The sequence below is a fragment of the Vigna angularis genome, chromosome 5, assembly GCF_016808095.1.
Source record: "Vigna angularis cultivar LongXiaoDou No.4 chromosome 5, ASM1680809v1, whole genome shotgun sequence".
NCBI lineage: Eukaryota > Viridiplantae > Streptophyta > Magnoliopsida > Fabales > Fabaceae > Vigna > Vigna angularis.
The window spans coordinates 14537462-14553088 of record NC_068974.1 but is presented as its reverse complement, the minus strand read 5'-3'; the positions used below and the strand labels follow the sequence as shown (position 1 = coordinate 14553088).

The 15627-nt window shown below is 39.6% G+C and overlaps 2 protein-coding genes across 3 annotated transcripts in view; one reads left to right on the top strand and one right to left on the bottom strand.

Moving 5' to 3' along the window:
- Window positions 1-15627, bottom strand: part of LOC108319083 (guanine nucleotide exchange factor SPIKE 1) — a 31946-nt gene that overhangs the window by 11973 nt on the left and 4346 nt on the right. For both annotated transcript variants that reach the window (XM_052878011.1, XM_052878012.1), the window contains 6 exons: window positions 4503-4778; window positions 3651-3818; window positions 3350-3547; window positions 3197-3240; window positions 2146-2215; window positions 1307-1468 (listed from right to left, as the gene is read on the bottom strand). In XM_052878011.1, the coding sequence (XP_052733971.1) occupies window positions 1307-1468; window positions 2146-2215; window positions 3197-3240; window positions 3350-3547; window positions 3651-3818; window positions 4503-4778 (918 nt within the window). The remainder of the gene's footprint in view (window positions 1-1306; window positions 1469-2145; window positions 2216-3196; window positions 3241-3349; window positions 3548-3650; window positions 3819-4502; window positions 4779-15627) is intronic.
- LOC128196586 (uncharacterized) lies at window positions 5239-7386 on the top strand. The gene is made up of 2 exons (XM_052878013.1): window positions 5239-6747; window positions 6984-7386. Exons 1-2 carry the CDS (start codon window positions 5769-5771, stop codon window positions 7019-7021), a joined length of 1017 nt encoding a protein of 338 aa, XP_052733973.1. The 5' UTR covers window positions 5239-5768; the 3' UTR covers window positions 7022-7386.

Below are 15627 nucleotides of genomic sequence, written 5' to 3'. Positions count from 1 at the left end.
GAAAGTCAGCAATCTGTTTAGAAATAGCTCAAAACCTAGAACTTTTCTAAAAAAATTTAAATTTACAATATATTATTAAAGCTTGGCCATTGACTTGATAATAGAACCTATATGACCAGAAAAGGTTGCTAAACCCATTCCTTTAGAAAAGGTGGAACCAAATATAATAAAACATAAAAATTATTGACAAAATAAATCGACTGCAATGATTTTGTCCTATTTTTACCTCCTCTATCAGGACATGTGATACTAAAGATGGTGAAGTTTCCTTTGGTATCAATTGAAAGGTTAGGATCGTTGAACTGTTTATCTTATCATTGTTGTAGGAAGAAATGTTTATCTTTTCATTGTCATATTGAAATACTTATAATTCATCAAAAGGTTCCGGCTGGAACAGTTTGGAAAGACGTTATATGTAAAGAACACCTGAGAGAGGATCAATTGAGAATTGAGATACCATCAAGAGCTATTATTTTTTTCCGGTTTCTCTTTCCTATAATTATTATCTTATAAAGAAAAGTTACGATAAATCTATAAATTTATCCATTAATCCCAGTTAAGTTACATTAGAACATGAGTTAGAATCTAAATCAATCCAGAAAACCGACTTATAATATGAGGATTAACCCTCACTTGCATCTTGTTAGTCATTTTATTAGTCAATATGGGATCTTTAACACTGCTTTCAACAATGGCCAAATAGTGGTTGGTCAAATAGGCCTAACAACACATGCTATTATTTTCAGACTTTATCTCTATTCAATATGAGATTTGGGTTGTTCCCAATGCATACCCCCTCAGACCCATCACTATTGGACTTGGTGCATTTATAATATGCAAGGTGGCTCTTTTAATATTTATAGGATGGGCTCTAATACCATCTTAAAAATGTAAGACGAGAGTTGCCCTTCACTTGTATACTCTATATTAGTCATATCACTAGTCAATATAGGATTTCCAATAAGCCGTAAAAAACCAATAATGTTTTTACCAACATATGAGGGGAAAACAGTGAGAAGCAAAGATAGCTAATTTATGGTTTCCATCAACCATTTTTTCGTTTCTCCACTACTGAAAACAATTATTTATAAAAAGAAAAAGCAATGAGACGTCATTATGAATCAAATAGCGAGTATGCATAAGTCAAAAGGATCCAAATGTCCCCTCCAGTTCAAGAATGAACATGAAAAAGTAGCCCCCCAAAACGAGTACAATATACAACGTACACACAAATCCAGAATAAACAAATACAACAAACAAGAACACCAAAATCAAAAAAAAAAAACAAACTAGACAAGAATGATACCTCCAGAAGTTCAGAACCCCATGGTGGACTTGTTCGAAGAGTATGCCGATCATATTCAAGAAAGAAATCTCTAATACGTTCATTGATAGGGTATAATGAAGAACATAGTCGTAAACGCAATCTGAACACACTTTTCCCATCTTCCAAATAATCCAATCTCTCCTATCATAAATAAGAACTCGATATAAAATGAGCTGATTCAAAATTCAAACATAATAATAGAAACCAATCCAGAGCCACATAATATCAAGAGCAGTACAATACAATTCAAAGACCAGTAACCATCATTACAATTTTAAAAGAAATAGACAACCATACTATAAGTTTACTAATGCATGAAGCACCATTCTAACAAGTTTTGTTCATTGTCTTTGAATATTTAATATCCTCCAAAATTGTGAAAACTTAAAATGTCTGGTACTGGGGGAGTGCAAAATTCCAATAGGGGAGTTTAGGATTCAACTCCTATACATTGCGCTTGGGTCGTAACACTTATGTCAGGATTGCTTAACTTATGTAAAAAATTAACTTGATATATTTGTTCAACTTCTTGTTTTCACCACTGATGTAAGAAACATAAAAATGAATGGATTAGCTACGAGTTCATTGAACTCTCTTAGGCATTTTTCATACTTTCCAGTCTCAAGTAGATATAACTTATATGGGAGGTTTTGAACATTTACATGAGGAACTCTTCACCCTTTCATACAACTCTTAAACAAAGCAAACCTTCCTATCCTTCGTCCAAACATACCATTGGTTCACAGAACCCAGAGAGAAAAGGAATAACAAGTAATGCATGAAAGTTAATTAACATATGTGTACAGTAATAAACACACCCGTCCTGAATCCTGTAGATAATGAGGAACCAATTCTCTCATAATTGGAAGATTTATTTCAGACCGCAGCCTGTATAGAACAACGAAATCATAAGCTGCCATATACCAAGTTAGGAGTATAAGTGCATGTTTGGAGACAATTTTATGGGAGTACTTCTCTTTTCAAAAAAAAAACACTCTGGTAAACTGAAGGAAAAGAAAAGAAAACATTTTGGCCGCAAAGTGCAGAACCAACTATGCACCAAGCCTTCAAGACAAAACTAGTTCTCAGAATATAAAAGAAAAATAGGAAATGGATAAAACATAAATGAAGAGTCTCATTGGCAAAATATATTGAGTATCATCTAGACTGAAACCATAGGAGCGAGAGACATTATCATAAACAATGTAGCAAATAAAGATGTGCAATGCCTGCCGCAAGACTTTTTTGTGTTTTTTTTCATTAAATAATCCCGCAAGCTTTGTATTTTGGTAAGTATACATACAACATATATTTAACTGCCTCACACTCAAATTGGTGCTTATACTCAACTAATAGCTTATGCACATATGCTATAGGCTGAGCTTCTCATATGACCCGTCTCAATTAGTAGTTAATCTGCTTATGGATACCATCAGAAAAGATATATAATATAACCAGCATGCCATAAGAATACGAAAAGAAGTAAATCTTTCTAACTCATCATATGTAAAATTTTAGATCCAGCCTTGCCATGAACACTACGATAATTATTGTAAATAATTAGGACAAAAATATCTTTAGAAACTTCCTATTTATTTCAGCATATTATTTTATTTCCTTATTTTAGAGATGTTGATCGTTACAGAGAGAGGAGCTGAGAATGCAATCAATGTGATAGTTATCGATAAAACTTTCTTGTTTCCCTACATAGTTCTTGTGTAATTAAAATAGTAATTGAGTATGCTATGGTAACCAACCAGTACATTTTTTAGTTTCACTAAGCAACAGCAAACAGCCAAGAACTACCATTAGTTAATATTAACACGTAAGCTTAATCATAGGAAAAAAGACCAAATTAAGGAAACATACTGGGCATGGGAAGATAAAGGAAGGGCTGCATATCCAATTACTACCTGTAAATAAGTATAATTATGAATCATCAATATTCAGCCCCAGACACCAGTGGTAAAATGAAAGGAACGAAAAAACAATAAATTGAGTTGAATGCGTGAATGAATTTACTGGCTTCGGAGACTCTAATTTCGTTTGCAGATCAACATGAAATAAAGTAAATAGAAGGTGGTGCGTTGGTGTCCACATAGCAGGGAGGGAAAGTTTAATCTCATCATGGTAGCAAGCAACCCTAGCTCCAACAGCAATTTGAGTGTGACTCCACTTTTGAAGAGATGCATCCACACCTGGATCTCTAGGATATATTGCCTGAGCAGATTGAGTTACACACAAAAAAATAAGATGAAAGTGTATAAAGAGCAACGGATTTTTTTAAGATAAACAAATAAGGAAATAAAATAGAGGACACTACCTCCAATGGCTGCCTACGGATATCACCATCATCCTCCCTGAGTTCAACCCGTATAAACAAATTCCTTTTCCTACCCAAACTTAGTGTCAACGGATACACATATAGGCAGTGAAAAAGTTGCAAAAAAGGCTCGTTTCTTGTTGTAGTGCGGAAGTCAAATGCATGGAACTATATTTTAATCAATATAAAGCACATTAGCAGAGGCCTGGCATATATAAATAGAATTACACAAAACCACAGTATCATGACCACCATAGCAAAATTAAGCACTGTTGACATCATTGTCTTAACCAAATACAACAGACTAGTAAGATTAGAAGATCCCTAGCGAAGTGAACAAGATGAGCAGAAACAACCAAGAAAGAAAGACCAAGTTTTGAAAATTAGGCCCTCCTTTAATTGTTTCAAGAATATACATAAATTTCGTCTTCTGCTATGACTAAGCCATAAATCATTCAACAATGAAACCCGTATGACACCAGGGATGTCCAATTTAGGACAATTCTGCATGTACACCCCACATCATTAATGCATTTGGTGTAACAATGCACGAGTTATCTTTTAATAGCTAGTAACTTTATTCTCTTATTTTACTCAACAATGATAAAACTTAACATGGTACAGTACACTATAAAGCTGTCTCCATGATCATACACTAAAATATCCCTACTTACCACTATCCTCCTTGAAAAGATCAAGTCAAAAGAAAATGTCAACCAGAACTCAGTTAAAATTCACTTCTAGGACAAAATCTATTATTAATTCGTTAAAAAAAGTAAATTCTACTCTACAAAAACTAATCCAGTCTACTAACTAAAGTCTGTCAGCTCGATAAAAAGACATAATACTTACATCTTCAGCATTAAAATCTGAATTTCCATGTTGAGTTGCTCCATTTCCGGAAGCTGGAGATACTACCCTGGGGATGCTACCCTGAGGATCATCACAGCCATTACTAGTATACTTTCCAGACAGTGAATCTGCAACACGATCCCCTGGGTCAACAGAATCATTGGTTATACTTCCACTTTCTGACACATTCTCCAAATCAGCATGGGAAATCTGGTGTTTCTCAATTTCCAGCCTCAAAACACCTTTGACCGGTTTGTGCACCTTACGTTTAGGATCCTAAACATTTTTCATGAAATACCAGCCACAACAAAAAGATCAGTGTCGAACTCTACTTTTTTAATCATAGCAATCAGAGAAGTCTGTCTTCTCAAGAAAAGAAAAAATGCTCAGTTACCAAAAGTTGAGACTTAATATTATAAGAAGAGGGACAGCAGTGTCATATGGACCAAACCTACACCTCTACATAACCTTTAGAAACCCAAAAAATTAGACCAATTAAAACTGTTAAACTATGTTAGAATTATTGGTTATTGTGTATGAGTTGTGTTCAAGTGTGTTCCAACTAAGAGTGAGTTGGAAAGGAGTGTTCCAACTAAGAGTGAGTTGGAAAGGAGTGTTCCAACTAAGAGTGAGTTGGAAAGGAGTGTTCCAACTAAGAGTGAGTTGGAAAGGAGTGTGGTTAGTTACTTTGTTTCCTATAAATGTAAGTGTAGAGGTGTTTAAGCCCTCAAGAACTATTTTTCTCTGTTTTAGATCTCAAGTTGGTATCAGAGCAAGTTCATCCTGCTCTGGTTTCTGTGCTGGGTTATCCACCAGCACTGTCACTGCTGTTTGCACCTGTCTGGTGCCGTTCGCCGTTGTCCGCGGCTGTCTCGCCACTATCTGCAGCTGTCAATTGCAGTTTGAAGTTCTTCAACTTGGTTGTCCGCCATCTCGCATCTGTCCGCTGCTGTCCATCTGGTTCGCCTCTTCACGCGACAGCCAACCCTACCGGTGGGTTCGCCTGATTCTCCTCCACGCTCCGCCACGCACAGCCTCTTTGTGCGCTACGAACAGGCGCGTGTTGTCCACGCGCCGCTCTCTGCTCACTGGAAAGTCGCCGCGCCACCTCCATAGTTGTCACCCTCTGCTCCTCTGTCCGTTCTGACCCTCAAAATCTTACTTTGGTGTGTCCAGAGCTTCCCTTTAAGAAAACCCTAAGAAACCCTCTAGGGTTTTCTAGTTCTTCACGGTTTTTCTGGTTCCTTCTCCTGTTTTTATCAAAGAATGGCGTCTGGAAGTGCTCTTTCTTTCTCTGGAAGTCCCTCAATCACTTCTGAAAAGCTAAACGGAAAGAATTATTTATCTTGGTCTGCTGCTATGGAAATGTGGTTCCTTGGTCAAGGACATTATGACCACCTTGAGCAAGATGGGAGCCAAGTACCTTTTGACAAAGCTGAACAATGGAAACAAACTGATTTCCAATTGTGTGCCCTATTGTGGCAATCTGTGGAACCCCGACTTTTGATATCACTTAAAGCCTTCAAGACATGTCACAATTTTTGGAAAAAAGCTCAAAGCATTTATGCTAATGATATTCAACGTCTCTATGATACCGCAAACAAGCTTGCCTGTCTCAAAATGACAGACCATGATATGGTCTCCTTCATGACTGAAGCCCAAGCAGCTGTGGAAGAATTGAGAATGTTCTTGGAAGTGGAATCTTCGGAAGATATCAAAAAGAAGCTTGACAAGTATTATATAGTGATGATCCTCCGTGCTTTGCATCCAGATTTGAATCACATCAAAGATCAACTTCTGACAAGTCATGAGGTCCCTTCCTTGGAAGCCTTGACCACATGTCTTCTTCGTGTTCCTGTGCCTCCGTCTCAGGAAGCTCATGAAACAATGGAACCATTTGTCATGGTTGCCACGCGAGGAAGAGGAGGATGTGGCACTAGAGGAGGAGGACGTGGAGGTCGAGGACGTCCACAGTGCTCTTACTGTAAGAGGATGGGTCACACCCAAGAAAACTGCTACTCCTTGCATGGCTTTCCTTCAAAAACCGCCAATATCTCTAAGGCTGAAACTTCCACTTCCAACTCCAAGTTCACTGAGGAAGAGTATCAAGAGTATCTGCGATTAAAGTCTAATAGTTTGGCGCAATCATCTCAGTCTCAAAGTACGTCCACAGCTTGCATTTCTCAATCCATTGAAGGTCTAAATTCATGGGTAATTGACTCGGGTGCTTCTGATCACATTTATGGTAATACCTCATTGTTCTCAACCCTTTCCCTCCAAGAAAAACCCCATTTCATTACTCTTGCAAATGGCTCTAAAACTTGTTCAAAGGGAGTCGGTCAAGTCTCCTTGTCTCCCTCTCTAACTCTGAAATCTGTTCTTTTTGTCCCTAACTGTCCATTCAATTTAATTTCCCTAAGTCAGTTAACCAAAATGTTACATTGTTCAATAACTTTTGATTCAAAATCTTTTGTTATACAGGAGCGTGGCTCGGGGAGACAGATTGGAGAAGGATATGAAGCTGGAGGTTTATACCATTTTGGATCTCGTCCACAGGTATCTTGTGTTGCAGCTCTTCCCCCTAAAGTGTTACATGATCGGTTTGGCCATCTTCACTTGTCAAAGTTAAAAAAGATGTGTCCTAAACTTAGTGGTCTTCAGACTTTAGAATGTGAGTCCTGTCAACTAGGAAAACATGTTACATTTGTCTTTCCTAAAAGGTCTCAATCAATGTGTACTTCTAGTTTCTCTATTATTCATTCTGATGTTTGGGGACCTAGTCGCGTCTCTTCTTTTGGTTTTAGGTATTTTGTTACTTTTATTGATGAGTATTCTAGATGTACTTGGGTTTATCTAATTAAAGATCGCTCTGAATTGTTACCCATTTTCACATCCTTTTTGAATGAAATCAAGAACCAATTTGGTCACGTAATTAAAGTCTTAAGAAGTGATAATGCTAAAGAGTATTTCTCATCAACTTTTTCTTCACTTCTTAGCTCCCATGGTATTTTACATCAGTCTACTTGTCCTCATACACCCCAGCAAAATGGTATAGCCGAAAGAAAAAATAGACACTTGGTTGAAACGGCTCGTACCCTTTTGCTTGGTGCTCATATTCCTGTTCATCACTTGGGGGATGTCATCTTAACTGCATGTTTTCTTATTAATAGGATGCCCTCCTCCTCTCTCAATAATAAAGTCCCTTTCTCCATCCTCTTTCCCAATGATCCTCTCTTTCACACCTCTCCTCGAGTCTTTGGTTGTGTTTGTTTTGTTCACGACATGTCTCCGGGGCTCGACAAGCTCTCTGCTCATGCAATCAAATGTGTTTTTTTGGGCTATTCTCGGCTTCAAAAAGGGTACCGGTGTTACTCTCCTGAAATCAAAAAGTACTACATGTCTGCCAATGTTACCTTCTTTGAACAGAGACACCTTTCTTCTCTCCCTTTGTTCAAGATGTTCATATCCTCCACCAAGTCCTTCCTCTTCCAGTGGTTGAGTCTAATATCTCCAATGCCTCAGTCAATCCAAGTCATGCCCAAGGTCCTCCCGAACCTTCCTCTCCACATACTGATATCCTTCGACACAATACCCCGGTGAGTAATCCTCTTCCAGAAAATGGTGAATCTCCTCCTTCAGATTCTTCTCCGTCACCATCTCCTGTCACGCCTCCTGGTGAAGATGATTCTGGTTGGCCCATTGCTTTCAGAAAAGGTACTCATTCCACTCGAAACCCTCATCCCATTTATAATTTTCTTAGTTATCAAAAAGTATCGCCCTCCTTTTATTCCCTTTTATCCTCAGTATCTCCTGTGGTTATTCCTAAAAATGTGAAAGAAGCACTTGATCATCCTGGATGGCGACAAGCCATGATTGAAGAAATGCAGGCTCTTGACCACAGTCATACTTGGGAGCTTGTGCCACTTCTCCTGGGAAAAAAGGTTGTTGGTTGTCGATGGGTATATGCAATTAAAGTCAGCCCTAATGGTGACATTGATAGGCTCAAAGCCCGGCTGGTTGCAAAAGGGTACACTCAGGTTTATGGTCTTGATTATTGTGACACCTTTTCTCCCGTGGCAAAGAAGACTACCATTCGATTGTTCTTTGTAATGGCAACCATTCGTCATTGGCCACTTCATCAGTTGGATATCAAAAATGCCTTTCTCCATAGTGATCTTGAGGAAGAAGTTTATATGGAGCAACCTCCAGGGTTTGTTGATCAGGGGGAGTCTGGTATGGTTTGTAAATTGAACTGATCTCTATATGGGCTCAAGCAATCACCACGTGCTTGGTTTGGAAAGTTTAGCTCCATTGTTCAAAAATTTAGGCTAAAACGCAGTGAAGCAGATCATTCAGTCTTTTATTATCATTCGTCTCCCGGGAAATGTGTTTACTTGATAGTATATGTTGATGATATAGTTATTACAGAAAATGATACTGCTGGAATGTCTCAATTGAAGGAGTACTTGTGTAGACATTTCCAAACCAAGGATCTTGGGAGCCTCAAATACTTCCTAGGCATTGAAGTAGCTCAGTCAAAAGATGGAGTTGTAATCTCCCAAAGGAAGTATGCTCTGGATATTTTGCAAGAAACAGGCATGATTGATCGTAGACCGGTTGATAGCCCTATGGATCCAAATCAAAAATTAACAACAGAAGAAGGTGAGTTATTCTCCGACCCGGAGAGATATAGGAGGCTAGTTGGAAAACTAATCTATCTCACTATTACAAGGCCAAATCTATCTTTTGCTGTTGGGGTGGTTAGTCAGTTCATGCAAGCTCCATGTGTTGGCCATTGGAATGCTATCATTCGCATTCTAAGGTATCTGAAAAAGGCTCCCGGGCAAGGGCTGTTATATGAAGAAAAAGGAAGCCTTCAGGTATCAGGATATTGTGATGTCGATTGGGCAGGTTCTCCTATTGATAGACGATCTACTACTGGATATTGTGTCTTCCTTGGAGGAAACATTATCTCATGGAAAAGTAAGAAACAAAATGTAGTGGCTCGATCAACAGCGGAAGCTGAATATAGGGCAATGGCATCACTAACATGTGAACTTATATGGGTGAAACAGTTCCTCCAAGAGCTTAGCTTCTGTGACATCCAGAGTATAAAGATGTATTGTGATAACCAAGCTGCTCTTCACATTGCATCAAATCCAGTGTTTCACGAGAGGACTAAGCATATAGAAATTGATTGTCATTTTGTTCGGGAAAAGTTATTGTCAAAAGAAATATGTACCGAGTTTGTTGGATCAAATGACCAACTCGCAGATGTGTTGACTAAGTCATTAAGGGGACCTCGGATCGAGTTTATTTGTTCCAAGCTTGGTACATACAATCTGTATGCTCCAGCTTGAGGGGAAGTGTTAGAATTATTGGTTATTGTGTATGAGTTGTGTTCAAGTGTGTTCCAACTAAGAGTGAGTTGGAAAGGAGTGTTCCAAATAAGAGTGAGTTGGAAAGGAGTGTTCCAACTAAGAGTGAGTTGGAAAGGAGTGTTCCAACTAAGAGTGAGTTGGAAAGGAGTGTTCCAACTAAGAGTGAGTTGGAAAGGAGTGTTCCAACTAAGAGTGAGTTGGAAAGGAGTGTTCCAACTAAGAGTGAGTTGGAAAGGAGTGTTCCAACTAAGAGTGAGTTGGAAAGGAGTGTTCCAACTAACAGTGAGTTGGAAAGGAGTGTTCCAACTGTGAGAAATGGAGAGGATTAGGAGAAAATATCCCCTTGTGTTTTGAATACACTAAGGGTAGTTTTATTTATAGTGAAACATAAGGGCCAATGCCCTTAATACAGAATGGGCTAAGCCCAACTAACAGAAAATAAATCCTTAACATCTAACACTCCCCCTCAAGCTGGAGTATATAAATCATATGTTCCAAGCTTGTTACAAAGATAATCAATTCTAGGTCCTCGTAAGGACTTAGTGAATATGTCTGCCAACTGGTTGCTTGAGTTAACAAACTCAGTCTTGATGTCTCCGGATATGATCTTTTCTCGAATAAAGTGACAATCAACTTCAATGTGCTTGGTTCTCTCATGAAAGACAGGGTTAGAGCTGATATGGAGAGCAGCTTGATTATCACATATAAGTGTCATTTGAGTGACATCTCCAAATTTCAATTCACTGAGTAATTGTTTAAGCCACACAAGCTCGCAAGTAGCTGATGCCATAGCTCTATATTCTGCTTCTGCGCTGGACCTTGCCACAACACTTTGCTTCTTACTTTTCCATGATATTAGGTTGCCACCAACAGAGACACAATATCCAGAAGTAGATCTCCTATCAGACGGGGAACCAGCCCAGTCAGCATCTGAATAACAAACGATTTTTGTATCGTTGTTAGGACCATATAGCAAACCTTTTCCAGGTGATCCTTTAATATACTTCAGTATGCGAACAACCGCATCCCAATGGTCTTCACATGGGGAGTTTAGGAATTGACTCACAACGCTAACTGCGAAGGAAATGTCAGGACGTGTAACAGTAAGATAGTTTAATTTGCCAACTAGTCTTCTGTACCGTTCAGGATCTGAGAAAGGCTCCCCCTGATTTGGTAGGAGTTTGATGTTAGGATCCATAGGTGTCTCAACAGATTTAGAGTTCATTAACCCTGTTTCCTCCAAGATGTCTAACGCATACTTCCTCTGAGATATGACAATACCGGTGTTGGATTGTGCTACTTCAATACCCAAAAAATACCGGAGTTTGCCAAGATCTTTGGTTTGAAAATGATGGCAAAGGTGTTGTTTCATCTTAGAGATGCCAAGATAGTCACTTCCTGTGAGAACAATATCATCGACATACACTATTAAGTAGATACATCCAGCATTTGAGTGGCGATAGAACACTGAATGATCCGCTTCACTGCGAGACATACCAAATTGTTGAACAACACAGCTAAATTTACCAAACCAGGCCCGAGGAGATTGTTTTAAGCCATATAAGGATTTGCGAAGACGACATACCAATCCAGATGACTCCCCCTGAGCAACAAAGCCAGGCGGTTGCTCCATATAAATTTCTTCATGCAAATCACCATTAAGGAAAGCATTTTTGACATCAAGTTGGTGAAGAGGCCATTGGCGAAGAGCGGCCATGGCAATGAATAGGCGAACAGAGGTCATTTTTGCCACTGGAGAAAAGGTATCACCATAATCCAAACCAAAAATCTGTGTGTAGCCTTTGGCAACCAATCGAGCTTTGAGACGATCAATAGTGCCATCAGGACCAACCTTGATAGCATACACCCACCTGCAACCAACAACAGACTTTCCAGATGGTAATTGGACAAGCTCCCAAGTTCCACTTTTCTGTAAAGCACTTAATTCATCCAGCATAGCTTGACGCCAGCCAGGATGAGTTAAGGCGTCACCCACAGAGTGGGGAATGGACACAGAAGAAATGGATGAGAGACATGTATAAAAAGATGGTGACAATCTGTGGTAACTAAGAACAGTATAATGGGGAGAAGTGTTACGGGTAGAGCGTATACCTTTACGAAGGGCAATGGGCAGGTCAGACTCATTTGCTGGAGCCGGAGGAGACACAGGAACCGGCACTGGAAGTGAGTCATGAGGGAGACGATTGCGACGACTATACACCTGAAGGGGTGGTGGTGAAGGACGATCCTGTGGTGAATGAGAGTCCAAAGAAGGAGGAGACAAAATGGGTGGAGCATCACTAGGAGAATCACAGAAAATAGGAATATCAACAGTAACAGGTGGAGGTTCAAAACTCGAAGATAGATGTGAAAAGTAGAAAGAAGATTCATCAAAAGTAACATCAGCAGAGATAAAATGACGATTGAGGGAAGGGGAAAAACACTTATAGCCCTTTTGTGACCGTGGAAATCCTAAGAAGACACATTTGTGAGACCTAGGAGATAACTTATCAAGACCAGGACTAAAATCATGAACAAAACAAGTAGACCCAAAAACTCTAAGAGGTAAAGGATGTAGAGGATCTTGAGGAAACAAGATAGAATGAGGGATTTTGTTATCTAAGACGGAAGATGGCATGCGGTTTATAAGATAACATGCCGTGAGAACGGCGTCACCCCAAAAACGTGAGGGTACTTGACCATGAATTAGAAGAGTACGAGTTGTCTCAATAAGGTGTCTATTCTTGCGCTCAGCCACCCCATTTTGTTGAGGGGTATAAGCACATGAGGTTTGGTGAAGAATACCATGAGAAGCCATAAAATGTGTAAACGATTGAGAAAGGTATTCACGACCATTATCACTACGTAGAGTTCGAATAGAAACCCCAAACTGTGTTTTTATTTCATTGAAAAATAATTGGAAAATAGGAAACAACTCAGAACGATTCTTCATTAAAAACAACCAAGTACATCTTGAGTAGTCATCAATAAAAGTAACAAAATACTGAAAACCTAAATTGGACTTAACACGACTAGGTCCCCAAATGTCAGAATGAACCAATGAAAAAGGGGACGATGCCCGTTGTGAGACACTACGAGGAAAGGAACTACGAGTATGCTTTCCTAACTGACAAGACTCGCACGACAAACTTGATAATTGTGACAATCTCGGGACAAGTTGTTGTAGTTTGGCAAGACTAGGATGACCTAACTGAGCATGAAGAAGGGATGGTGACTCCATGATTACGCCAACATGTGGAGAAGGGCGGAGATGGTATAGGCCATGAGACTCACATCCTGTGCCAATCATGTGTTTCGAACTCCGGTCCTGCAACCAAACAGAATCTTTAGTAAATGAGATAACACAATTAAGGGTACGAGTTAGACGACTTATGGACAATAAGTTGAAAGGAGACCCGGGAACATAAAGTACATGATCAATGGATATGGACGGAAAAATATCAACAGTACCAACACCATGAGATGAGACTCTAGACCCATCAGCCATTGTTACCGAGGGTAAGTTATCCGGACATGACAAAGAAGAAAATAAGGACTTGTTACCAGTGATATGATCGGTGGCGCCTGAGTCAAGGACCCAAGATCCGAGGGAGTGAAAGTGAGTCAGACCAACAAAAGGTGTACCTGTACGTGCAACAGATGCAGATGTAGTGGAACTAGAGTGCTGACGATCCTCATACCATCTGAGAAATTCGTTAAAGATTGCAGGTTTTTCTACGGTATTAGATGAAGTAGGAGGGTCTCCAGATGGTTCAGAATTGGCCATTGCTACAGGTCGAGGAGGTCGTCCATGAAGTGCATAACATTGATCAATTTTGTGGCCTAACTTGCCACAGTGGTCACATTTTGTAACACGTCCTTTATTTTGCCTGCGAGGCCGACTTCGATCATTACGTTGGATAGCCATAACTGAGGAGTCATCAATATGAGGAGATGTCTCAGTGACTGGTTTGCTCGGTATACGCAGAAGAGCTGAACAAGTAGAAGTAAAGTTGGGTATGACAGGAGAACCCAAAATCTGATCACGGACATGAGAGATATCATCAGAGAGTCCGTATAAAGCCAACAACATGAAGAACTTTGATCGTTGTTCCAGTTCTTCAGCAGGAGTGGGAGCAGGAGGTAATATATCATTAAAATCATGAAGAAGGGCATGAATTTTACCCAAATATTCGGCCATGGGACCATGATTGCGTGGACCAATAACAGTTAATAGGTCCTGACAAACACCATACAGGCGTTGAGTGTCATTTGTGTACAACAACTTCGCCTGTGCCCAAACTTCTGAACATGTTTCATATGATCGAAACATTTGTTTCAACGAGGAGTGAATGGTGGATTTTATGACAATGCATAGCTGAGCATCAATTTTCATCCAGCGGGAAGTGTCATCCGTTGTAGCAGTAGTCACATCTTGAGTAAGGTGATCTAAGTACCCTTGACTCTTCAACCAAAGTTTGATGTCAGACGCCCATGTTGCATGATTTGTGCCATCTAACTTGTCAATAGACAAGTGTACATTCACATAATTGGTGTATATTGAAGGATCAGAAGAAGAGCCACCAACATAAGTGTTCGTAGAAGAGGAAGATGCCATGGAGAAGGAGAAACCCTAAAAATCCAAAGTGCTCCGATTGACGCAACGATCACAGATCCAGAAAGAGGACGAGGAGGCGATCACGGCGGTCCAGATCGGCGACGGAACTCTCCGGCGACGCGCCGTCACGCGCGGTGGGAAGTGGCGGCTCCGGCGATTCTGGCGGCGGCGCGTGGAGGCGCGTGACTGGTCCGTTGGCTGTGATATTTGTACCACGGTGGTCGCCCGGGCGAGACGATGCCGATGATGTGGTCGTCGGTCAATTCTGGAACTCCGGCGGCGGCGGCGGCGGAGGCGGCGACAGCGGCAGCCACAGTGGCGCGGCGGCGGCGATGAGTTGTGCCGGAAACTAGAGTTGGCTGGACCTAATCCTATGCTCTAGATACCATGTGAGAAATGGAGAGGATTAGGAGAAAATATCCCCTTGTGTTTTGAATACACTAAGGGTAGTTTTATTTATAGTGAAACATAAGGGCCAATGCCCTTAATACAGAATGGGCTAAGCCCAACTAACAGAAAATAAATCCTTAACATCTAACACCAACTAACAGTGAGTTGGAAAGAAGTGTGGTTAGTTACTTTGTTTCTAAACTGTGTTTCTCAAATAGCACAATGTTTCATTTATATTGAGAAAAAGTAATCAATACAATAAATAGAGGAGATTTGATATCTCTACATGAATAAATAAAAATGCTCCTAATAATACATATATAATCTAGATATTCTTGATTATATAGGATCTGCTCCTTTCTTGTATTATTATAACAAAAAATTGATTTACATATATTGAGTAAAACAAACAATTGATCATAGAGGACGATGCAATCACAAATTAACATTTTAATCTCATGGAGGAGTAGATAGACAAAACCCAAATAAGAGGAACAAATAAATAAATATTTAAAGCAAACTAAAGAAGTGTAATACAGTGCATATGAACAAAACCAATGAAACAATAAGTAATGAAAACCTATGAGACGAAAATTCAATAAATAAAAAATATTTTAATGCATGCTGAATAATTGTAATATCACGCCTCATGATTGTCAGAATCATTGGAAATGGATCTTGACTAGCAGTTAAAAGGAGGTTATATGGCTCTCCATATCCATCAGTACTATTCATA

What these genes read in the sequence shown, in the direction of transcription:
- LOC128196586 (XM_052878013.1), top strand. Translation starts at nt 5,769, where the DNA reads ATGGCGTCTGGAAGTGCTCTTTCTTTCTCTGGAAGTCCCTCAATCACT. An exon ending in TGCTTCTGATCACATTTATG is followed by an intron (nt 6,748 to 6,983) that starts GTAATACCTCAT and finishes TTTGTTATACAG; the next exon opens with GAGCGTGGCTCGGGGAGACA.